Source organism: Peromyscus californicus, unplaced genomic scaffold (genome assembly GCF_007827085.1).
Source record: "Peromyscus californicus insignis strain IS unplaced genomic scaffold, ASM782708v3 Scaffold_4__1_contigs__length_199733344, whole genome shotgun sequence".
Lineage (NCBI taxonomy): Eukaryota > Metazoa > Chordata > Mammalia > Rodentia > Cricetidae > Peromyscus > Peromyscus californicus.
Window position 1 is genome coordinate 174,929,581 of NW_026294562.1, and position 11,238 is coordinate 174,940,818.

General features: G+C 51.1%; 1 protein-coding gene across 1 annotated transcript; it reads right to left on the minus strand.

Moving 5' to 3' along the window:
- Positions 1–1,589: 1,589 nt before the first annotated feature.
- Positions 1,590–9,706, minus strand: Timm50 (translocase of inner mitochondrial membrane 50). Its single transcript, XM_052712450.1, has 11 exons — positions 9,564–9,706; positions 8,533–8,683; positions 7,814–7,845; positions 7,606–7,627; positions 4,647–4,705; positions 4,444–4,563; positions 4,043–4,147; positions 3,863–3,961; positions 3,137–3,293; positions 2,727–2,833; positions 1,590–2,061 (listed from the first exon to the last, which is right to left on the minus strand). Exons 1-11 carry the CDS (start codon positions 9,669–9,671, stop codon positions 1,960–1,962), a joined length of 1,062 nt encoding a protein of 353 aa, XP_052568410.1. The 5' UTR covers positions 9,672–9,706; the 3' UTR covers positions 1,590–1,959.
- Positions 9,707–11,238: the final 1,532 nt, after the last annotated feature.

The following is an 11,238-nucleotide window of genomic DNA, read 5'->3' on the forward strand; positions in this document are numbered from 1 at the left end:
CCTCCATGAGCACTCTTAAGTACATGGTGTGTTGACAAAGCACTCATATATGTAATATAAAAGGAACGACCATTGGGGCTAGACAGATCAATCAGCAGTCAAGAGCACACACTGCTCTTCCAGGTGACCTCAAATTCAGTTCCCAGCACCATGGTGGGCAGCTCACAACTGCTTGTGAAGTCCAGCTCCAAGGGACTGGATGCACACTTCTGGTCTCCACGGACACCTGTACTCATGTGTGCACTCACACACAAACACAATAAAAAATGACGCTCCCCGCCCCCCCCCCAGGATGGTTTCTCTGTGTATCCCTGACCTGGAACTCAGAGATTTGCCTGCCTCTGCTTCCCAAGAGCTGGGATTAAAGGTGTACACCACCATGGTCCAGCTCAAAAATAAATCTTTTTTTTTTTTTTTTTTTTGGTTTTTCGAGACAGGGTTTCTCTGTGTAGCTTTGCGCCTTTCCTGGAACTCACTTGGTAGTCCAGGCTGGCCTCGAACTCACAGAGATCCGCCTGGCTCTGCCTCCCGAGTGCTGGGATTAAAGGCGTGCGCCACCACCGCCCGGCTCAAAAATAAATCTTAAAAAGAACTATTCATTTGTAGATGCAGAAACTGACCTCCAGAGAGGCTAAGTAACTTGTCTAGAACCACAGCCAGCCAAGAAATGAAAGACCTTGGATTTGAACCCAGAACTGGAACTCACATGCTTAAACACCACATAGCTAGCTCAAAGCAGAAGCTAGTGGACACACATGGTTGTTGAAATGAAGAGGCTGGGGATGCGATTCAGTGGGTAGAGTGCTCACTCAGCATGGAGTGGACTGGGCCCCAGAAACACATCAACTGGGTATGGTGGTATACATCTTGGCACTCAGGAGGTGGAGGGGAGATCAGCAGTTCAAGGTCATCCTTTGCTACATAGTCACTCCAAAACTACATATGACTCTGCTTCAACCCACCAAAATCCCACAAAAGAAAACAAAAACCAGAACAGCTAGGTAGGGTACAACTTGCCACTCAGTAATGATGGAGTTCCACCTTCAAGACCCACACGGTAGAACAGATTCCCAAGTTGTCTTCTGCCTACACACACACACACACACACACACACACACACACACGACCTGGACTGGGACAGGGCTCACTGGTAGAATGTCTGCTTGGCACATCTCAGGCTTTACGTTCCACCCCTAGTACCACTGAGATAATAATGAAACTAGAGAAATCCAATGGGTTTTTTGTTTTGTTTTTTAAAATCCTGATTTCGAGCAGGAACAGTGTGGCACATGCCTCCAGTCCCAGCTATTCAGGACGACTACTTAAGCCTGAGCTGTGTAATAACAACCAGGACCCAAAAGAAGAAAAAAGGGGGCACAGTGGCGCACACCTTTAATCCCAGCACTTGGAAGCAGAGGCCGGCCGATCTCTGAGATCAACGACAGCCAGGTCTACACAGTGAGACCTTGTCTTAAAAAACAAAAAAGTAACCCTGGTTTCTGGCTTCTATGAGATGTGGATGATCAAACAGCTCCAGGACCACCCTCCCAGGAGCCACATGCAGCAGCTAAGCCGAGCAGCGCTTGAGCTGGTTTTGGCTCTCCAGAGGCCACACTTCTCTTTATTTCCATAGCACATAAGGAATCCGGAGCCAAAGAGAGAGATGCTTTTCTTTGCAGCTCATACAGTAAGTGGGAAGACATGGCGCAGCGGAAACCCAGCCAGGCTTTCAGCTTCTCAGGCTGGCAGGAGCCCTGATCCAACAAGGCACTCACTGTGCCTGGTGGTGCTCAGTCACTGCGGATGATGACCGAGTCCCGGACCTCACCCCAACGGACTCTCTGGACACAGGCATTGTGGCATCTGGGATGCGCTTTATTGGACATGTGGCCGTCCAAGCCTTGCTCTGTGAGGATTGGGGCCTGGGGCCCAGACACCAAGTCTGAGGAGGCCTAGCAGTCAGGGCTGCTTGGAGCGAGGCCACAGGCGACTGGTGAGTGAGCCAAAGAAGAGGCTCTGCTTGCTGGACTTGGAGAGCTCGGCCAGGCGCTGCTGCTCCTCCTGGGGGTCGGGGGACAGAAAAAGACAGGCATCAGCATGACATAGAAGCCTGCCTTCCTTAGATGTGGGCCCAGTAGAGAACACTAGTCCACACGGGAGGACCCAGACCCTGGCAAAAGCACCTCCGAGCCCCAGGGGTGAAGGACTAGCATGCAAGAGGCACTCTTCTCTCCCTAGCACAGTGAAAAACAATTAAAAGTCAATACTGTCTGGTACAGTGAAAACAACACCTGTAAACCCAGCATTCAGAAGACTGAGTCAGGAGGATTGAGAATTTAAGGCCAGCCTGAACTATATATGAGCTATTGTCTCAGAAACAAAACCAATAAAACATTCTTCCCCCAGACTCTGAAGCCAAGCATCCACATAGCTCTGCAGACTAGTTCTAAACCTATAGCCCCCCAAGAAAGGCCCCAGAAGCACCCAAGGCCATGGAGGACTTACCTCACACGCTGACTATTTCCTGTCTCCTGCTTCTAGCCCAGGCTGTTCAAATCATTAGCACAGCCCTGCGAGGCAGGCTGTGTGAGCGCCCCGGACAGAGGCTGAGGCCAAGGAAGGCAGCGCTCAAGCTCACGCAGACATCCAGCAGACAGAGGCAGCTGTCCAGGACACCCACCTCTTCTGGGAGACTCAAAAGTGACCAGTGGGGACTGGAGCCTAACCTGCTCAAGCCGGCTCTGCCGTTGTTTGAACGCCTCCAGCGGGTCATCTTCTAGGGCGTAGTGCTCCAGCACAGTCCGCACGTCCTCCACCTGGTTCAGTGCGATGGCTGTAGGCACCAGAGGAAGAGGCGCTGGTTAGTCAGGTCTCAGCATGACCCAGAGAAGGGTCAGCATGCCCTGGAACGCTGTCAGTGTGGTCCCACGCTCTGAGAGGGCTGCTCCAAACACGCCCAAATAGCCCCTAAGAGGAATGTCTGGGCATTCCAGAAAGGTCCAGAAGACTCCAGGATACTGAGAGGTCCCCTGCACCCTGATCGCTCAGTTTGACACTAATGACAAGGCAGAATCAAGTGTCTGCCATTGTCTTCAGGGTCAAGGGCTCTGGACCAGACACCAGGGGTCAGTCTCACTCTTGAGGAAGGCAGACAGGTCCAGCAAGGCCCGGTCATCAGAGTTGCCGTCCCAGGGCCGCAGGGCGACACCGTTGTAGGGCTGTAGCCGGAAAGCTTCTTTCTTGCAATCCACGACTACTACTCGGGCTGGGTCCCGATTCAGACATGAAATGTCCTGGAAGTAGGTGTTACGGATCAGGAATCATCAGTGTCCCTCCCTGCTGATTGCAGCGGGGACAGACACAGCATCATACACTTGGGGTGGTCCTGGCTTGCAGAGTCTCCTGAATACAGGACATGGAGGGTGACCTCAGGCTTCCGGGAAACTGGGGAGCTGGTCACATGAACACCTAAGCCAGGGGTCTCTGAGAGAAGTTGGCCTCTGGTGGGTTCAATGTCTACCCCAAGTCTGTGACAGGCTACAAACCCAGGAATTACAGAGGGGCCCTTGTCAAAGCCTGAGTTTTCCGTGCAATGACATAAACTCTTGAGTCACCAAGATACAGGGGAGAACCTAACAACACAGTTAACAGGGGCCCGGTCAACATGTCTAGATGCATGGCCGGCCAAAGGAACATATTCTATGACAGTCCCAAGCACAGCCTCTCAGAAGTCATTTATAGCTCCAAAAACAAAGTCTATGCCCCTAAGCCCTCACCCAAGCTAGGGGTAAGCACTGACAACAGAAGGAGCAGGGCACCCTCAAATCTACCCCAGAGGCCCACCGTGACCCCCACATGGCACCTTCACATGGTGTCCCTCCATGTATCTGGTGGCGTCCCGGAACAGACGGTAAGAGATGAAGCCGTGGGGGTCCACACTATCAATGAGTGGAAATGCAGTCTGCAAGGATGGAGGGTAGGTGAGGCTGGATCCCAGCCTCCCGCATCTCACCCACCTGTCACTTCTGGCTCAGAGCCTCACCATGCCAGTCTCTGACGTGAAGATGACGATTTCATACAGAGGGGCAAGCTGTTGGAACAAGGTCTCGATGCCTGGACGCTTCTTAAACCTCCAGCCGGTGGCCAGCTGCAGACAGTGAGGACAGGGGAGCATTGAGACCAGAAAGCCTGAAGGGTCAAGACCCAGCCTGAGGGTCCCTGATCAGGCTTCTGTTTGCTCCTGGGGGTTTGGGAGCATGTGGCTGGGCCTCAATCATGTGGCACATCTACTCTGAGCCAAGGTCGACTGGTGTCTGACAACCTCCCATAGGTACCGAAGGACGGAAAGGCAGCAGGGGACATACAGCAAAGTGAGGCGAACCCCACCACTCCTGACCCATCCTCCCAAGTAGACCCCAACCCACTGCCTTCCGCAGGACACACCGACCACTCCGGGTGCAGGAGGACCCCGGTGAGCTCCAGGACCAGTGTATAGGGTGGCTGGTAGTAGGGTTCCCGCAGAGGGTCTGGGAGAAGGCAGGGGCTGGTGGGCTCGATGATCATCTGCAGAACAGGACAGACGGCTCACACTCAGGAACAGAGCTGGGCGGGGGGATGAGGACTGAGCCCAGCACCCACCTACTCACCTGTCTGTAATCTTTGAAATATTTGTATGTCCGGCGCAACTGCTGAACCAGAATTGGATCTAGAACACCAGGCACAAAGGGATTCCAAAGTAAGTCACTGCTCCACCTCCCGAAAAGATCAGTTTATTTTTATTATTTCTTTACTTGCAGAACAAACAGATTTCTTAAGGAAAAGCAGGAAAGAACTCACAAGAGTGGGACAGTTTTTAGCGGAAGAATACCTATTTTACTGGTTTCTTTTTTTTTTAGATAAGGCTTCTTGTGGCCAAGGTTTGTCTTGGACTCCTGATGCCCCTGCCAAATCTGCACACACACCTGCTGTGTCTAGTGTAGAAGCAGCAAATATCAACAGCGAACACAAAGACATGCTTGCCCCTGCCCAGTGTACTGTGAACACTTCTATCTCCACACCACGGCACGTACAAAACAGAATGTTTAGACATCAATCCACTTAAAAGCCACAAAGCCCCCTGTGCAGGCATGTGTGTTGCTCTTGTTTTGGAGGACGCTGACAAAAAAATTTTAACATCGATTTGCATGTGCACATGGTCTCAATTTGTAGCCCTGGCTGGCCTGGAACTCACTATGTAAACCAGGCTGGTCTTCAACTTATAGAGATCATCCTACCTCCATCTCCCAAGTGCTAGGATTAAAGCTGTGCCTAGCTTCATGGAGATATTTTTTGTTTTATTTTGTTTGGTTTTGTTTTTCGAGACAGGGTTTCTCTGTGTAGCCCTGGCTGTCCTGGAACTCTACTCTAGACCAGGCTGTCCTTGAGCTCAAGAGATCCACCTGCCTCTACCTCCTGAGTGCTAGGGTTAAAGGTGTACGCCACCACTGCTGGCCATGAGATATTTTTGTTTTTTGTTTTTTTGTTATTTTTCAGGGCTGAGGACCAAACCCAGGGCCTTGCGCTTGCTAGGCAAACGTTCTACCACTGAGCTAAATCCCCAACCCCAAGAGATATTTTTAATGCTCTTAATCTAGCATCTATGAACAGATGCCCAGAACACTGTTAAAGCATCCCACAACGCACAGGACAGACTCCCTGCAACCAAGAACTACCTGGTCCCAAGTGGGAACAAGGCTGGTTTGCAGTAGCACAGGCCTGTTATCCCAGCTACTTGGAAGGTTAAGGCAGGAGAATTTACAAGTTCAGGGGCACCAGGACTATATAGGGAGCTCAAAGTCAGAACAGACAATTTTGTAAGACCCTGTCCTAAAACAAAAAACAGAAACAAAAACAAAAAAAAACATTAAGGGGCGGGGGAGTAGAGTGGGTTGGAGAGATGGCCCAGCAGTTAGGAGTCTGCACTGCTCTTGTGGTACACCTGAGTTGGGACCCTGGCACCACCACAAGAGGACGATAAACACCTGTTACTCCAGCTACAAGGGCTCCAAAGCTTATTTAGCATTTGAGGACACTCGCACTCATGTACACACCCCGCACAGACACATATACATACACATAATTTAAAAATAAAACTGTGCTGGGGATGCAGATGGGTGGGAGAGCCCTTGCCTAGCACCAGTCCACCAACCCCAGCACCTATCATCCTAACAGGTATCAACCATCAGCATCAAAAGAGACAAGGAAAAACACTCTCGGCTAAGTGAACATGTGACTTCAATGGAAAAATGGAAATACCTTAATGTGGCATTTTTTTTTTTTTTTTTTTTTTTTTTTGGTTTTTCAAGACAGGGTTTCTCGGCTGGGCGGTGGTGGCGCACGCCTTTAATCCCAGCACTCGGAAGGCAGAGGCAGGTGGATCTCTGTGAGTTCGAGGATAGTCTGGTCTACAAAGCGAGTTCCAGGAAAGGAACAAAGCTACAGAGAAACCCTGTCTTCAAACCTTCCCCCCCCAAAAAAAAGACAAGGTTTCTCTGTGTAGCTTTTGGTGCCTGTCCTGGATCTCGCTCTGTAGACCAGGCTGGCCTCGAACTCAGAGACCTGCCTGGCTCTGCCTCCCCAGTGCTGGGATTAAAGGCGTGCGCCCGGCTCTTAATGTGGCATTTCTAATCTAACTTTGTCTTAGATTAGCCTGCCTCTTAAAGTCTCAATGTTGAAGCCAGTTTAAACCAGTAAACACACTTTACAGTAAACCATGACTACCTGTGCAATTTAAGTAATTTGTTTAAACCAGTGGGGAGCAGGGGATGGGAACTCAATCCCAGCACTTGGCAGACAGAGACAAGTGGATCTGAGCGAGTTTGAGGCCAGCCTGGTCTACATAGTGAGTTCCAGGACAAGCAGAGGTACATAGAGAAACCCTGTCTCAAAAACAAATAAATTAGAAAACAAAACAAAAAACCCAGAGGACTTGACATCTGTCCAGTTAAAAGAACAGACTCCCTCACCTGGCTGGTGTAAACCAGTAGAACAACCACTGCTCGTACCCACGGTCTGCACACCTCCCCCGACACAGGAGGCTCTCTGGACCCACCAACTTCACTTTCTCTCAGGAAGGGTTAGCTAAAATTCACAACTGCTCTACTATCTCATCTATCAGAAGTTCCTCACCAAACTCTGGTGAACCTGGAGTGTATTTGGAGATTGGGGGTGGGGTGGGGGGTGGGGGGTGGGGAGAGGGAACGGGACACTGAGAGCCATTGTTTTAGAAATGAGGCATGAGTTGGGGTAGGGGTGGGGATTTTAAAACAAAAACAAAAACGAGGCTGCCATAAGAGGTCAGGGGCCACAGAGGCTCAGATCTAAGGCCCAGGAAGCCTTGTGTCTGGGAGGGATCGCTGGGGCTCCCTGCCCCCATCTGTTCCTGACCATCTGCTCCAGGGCTGAGGGGCTTTTGTTATGTCCTTCTCCCAAGCCATCCAGTTGTTGCACCTCCGTGGAAGAAGGAGGCGTTGGGGTAGAGGACAGAGGAGCAGCACTCTAAACAGACAGAACAAAAGAGCAGAGATGGGAACGCCAGGAACCTCAGCCCTGTGTTTAGTCACTCACCATTGTCAAATTCATCAGGGATCTGGAAGAGAAAAGGAAAGGTTTGGAATGGCACAGGGAGGAGCCCAGTGCATCCACCCAAGGAGCTCCAAGCTGAGTAGGCAAAGGTCCCAGGGAGGGAGGGAAAGGAGCCTGAACCAACCAAAAGCAACCCACCCGCACCCTTACAGAGCAGACTCCTAGCACCTCTGGGTCTTATGGCCCTTACCTTGGTACCATTCTCATCCACAGGGTTGTTTCCTGCAAGGGAGACAGAGACAAATGAAAGAAACTGGAGTCTAGTCTGCTGGCTCTGGAAGGTGTAGGAGAATGAGGGGTTTGGACCCCCACTCAGAGGGAGTATTGCTAGAGGCACAGTTCCTGGATTAAGGGAGGAACAGGCTAGGGGCCAGGATTCTAAGATATTTAAGAGAAAGTGGGTTAGCCGGGCATGGTGGTGCATGCCTTTGATCCCAGCACTCGGGAGGCAGAGGCAGGTGATCTTTGTGGCCTGGTCTACAAAGTGAGTTCCAGGACTGCCAGGGCTGTTACACAGAGAAACCCTGTCTAAAAAAAAAAAAAAAAAAAAAAAAATCAAAAAAAGAAAAAAAAAAAAGAAAGAAAAGAAAGAGAGAAAGTGGTCTGAGGCTGTGAAGGGGAAGAATAAGCTTTTGCTGCTAAGGAGAGACATTAGACATAGCTTCGGGCCCTGGGCCAGCCCCATTCTTCCCATTGTCCCCTTAGTTCCTGAATTCAGGTACAGGAACCAACTAGAGGACAGAACTTTAAGTACAAAGGGTAGAAGGGAACTTCTTGAGTTCCTAGATGAGTATCCTAGTTGATGGCCCTATTGAGGGAGGAGCCAGGGAATGAACATGGTTTGAGGAAAGAAGGGGAGGTTTCACAGTAGAAATCTGGGGGCCAGCAAGCCAGGGGTATGTCTCTCACCAAAAATATAGACGATGCTGACAGTCCCACCGGCCCCAAGCAAGCCAGCAAGCCAGAGTGCAACTTTTTTGGCATAGCTGGGACCTTCTGAGCCTGGCTGATGCTGTGGCCCATGGGCCTTCGGGGCCCCACGGCTGGCGATCTCAGCAACCTGAGTGGAGGGGAAGGAGATGAAGTCAGCTAAGAGAAAAACAGCAGGATACTCTGACCTCTAATTTGGTCTAAGTAGACTCAAGATCAAGGGCCAGGAAGCGGACATACACAGAGCCCCAGAAAAATTGTGTCCTTGGAGAGATAAGTTGACAGATTGGTCCCCTCAGAGGGTCAGAACTAAACTGTCTAGAGGATCACAGAGGTTCAAGAGCTGACAGGCCGGATTGCCCAAGATCCTGGACGCAACAGGAATGCCGAGTCTGGAGCCAGGAAGAGTAGGGCAGGGAGAATAAGGGATGAAGGGGGGCAAAACTAAAGGGGCAGAGGGCATACAAGGGACAGAAGGAACAGTTAAGGCATCGGACACCCAGGGCCCAAGATGGAGGGGCATGAAAGGGAAGAAGGGAGGGGCGAGGCGATGCAATGTCTTGTCTGGGACTTAGGGAACGTAAAGTGGTGGATCTGGAGGTCAGAGTGGCGTGGTCGAAAGAGAAGGCACGCTGGCTCCCTCCAGTCTCCCTCGCTCACCACCACCGATGCGAATGAAATGTCCCAAAGGCCAGCCTGGGACCCTGGCGTCCGGGACCCCTCCCCGGTCGAGTATCACCTGAGCGCTCACTGACACCGGGAGCAGGTGACCTCTCCCGGCACCCGCGTGGCTGAGGCACGGGCTCCAGAGGATGCACTCGGGACCACCATACAGCAGCCCCGGGGGAGCAACTGTGGTCCACACGGGAGGCTCGGGAGCATCCCCAAACGCGGGCTCCGTCCCATTCAGCACCCTGAGGCGCTGTGTTCCAGACTCGCCGAGCTGCGACCACACGGCCAAACCTTAGGGAGGAGCCCCGAAACGGGGCGCCGATCCCGGTGCCGCTCACCTGCTCTGAGGTGCGGGGAGGCGGCGGCGCTATCCGCGTGCACAGTCCCCGCGCGCCGACCCGGAACCCGCTCCGCAAGCGCGAGCACAGCGCCGCCGAGGCCGCCATCTTGCGCTGACGCCGCGCGGCCCCGCCCACTCGCTCGCTCTCTCCCGCCCCAGGCAGGGACTGCGACCAATGGGACCGCTGAAGTAGGGCGTGGAGACGGGAACCCGAGAGGGACAAAAAGGTGTGGGCGGCGTTCCTTGGCTGTGCTCTCAGTTGACTGTTCTTCAGACAGTCCCCCGGAGCGCACTGAATCCAGTCACCTGCCACCACGCCCCCTGGTGCCCTAAGGATGGCCACCATCCAGTCCTTCGGAAATAAGCGTTCACCTCTCAGAGATGGACAGAGGCCCAAAAAGCGAGCTGAACTGGCAGCCCTCACTTTTTTTTCTCACGTGGATCGGGAGGCTGAACCGGTCCTCTCTGGGGTCTTCAGATCCCTTTTTACCCCTTCCACCATGAGTTTCTAGAAAGGACTGGAGATCCTGCCACTCGTTTGGCTTCATTTACCTAAAGGAACAGTGCGTGCTGACTGGTCGAGGCTTGAGAGTGACTAAGAAATCAGGTACAGGAAGCCACCATGAATGTTCCCCAAGTTGTTTTTAATGGGTAAAAGTCAGATTTTTATATTTAAACTGTAAAAAAAAACAACGTACTAACTAAAATATATAATAGTAAAAATACGAAGTCGGGCAAAGGAAAGATACACAGAATGAAATGGTTATTTCTTGGGTGGAAAGAAATGGATTGGGGTTCTGCTAAATTACACGCGTGTTTTTAGTGTGTGCACCCTTGTGCCACAGGGCATAGAGAATGGAAGACACTTTCAAGAGTCGGCCGGAAAGATGGCTCAGAAGATAAGAGTACTTATCTTAAGTACTTAAGTACTTATCTTAAGTAACTTAAGTTAAGCAGCAGTACTGGCTACTCTTCCAGAGGTCCTGAGTTCAGATCCTGACAACCACATGGTGGCTCACAACCATCTATAATAGGATCTGGTGCCCTATTCTGGCAGGCAGGGATACAGGCAGAAAGAACATTGTATACATAATAAATAAATCTTTAAAAAAATTTTTTTAATTAAAAAAAAAGTCAGTTTTCTCCTTCCACCATGAGGGTCCGGGAATCAAACTTAGGTCATTTGAACCTAGGCTGTCTCCCTCATCTGAAGTCAGTAGTTACGACACTGTCTTCATACTGTACTTAACATACTGTCACTGGGTGGAAGGGACATAGGTCTCCATGATGTATCTGAATTTTTAAAATTAGTTTAATTTTGAGACAGGATCTATGTAATTCCTGCCTAGCCTGGAACCATGTAGACCAGGCTGGCTAGAACTTACAGAGATCCACCTGCCTCTAACTGCCCTAGTGCTGGGATTAAAGGTGTGTGGGCCACCTGTCTGGTTGGGGTGCTCAGACAACTCGCTGGAGTCTCTTTCCATTATAGGAGTCCAAGTGTCTTCACTTGGACTTCCTGTAGCTCAGGCTGACCTATACAGCTGAGAAAGACCTTAAACTGATCCTCCTGTTTCCTTCTCCAAAGTGCTGGGATTAGAAGGCATGTGCTACCATATACCCTGCCCAATGGCATGTCTTTAATACCTGAAATATTTTGTGAAGACTTGGGC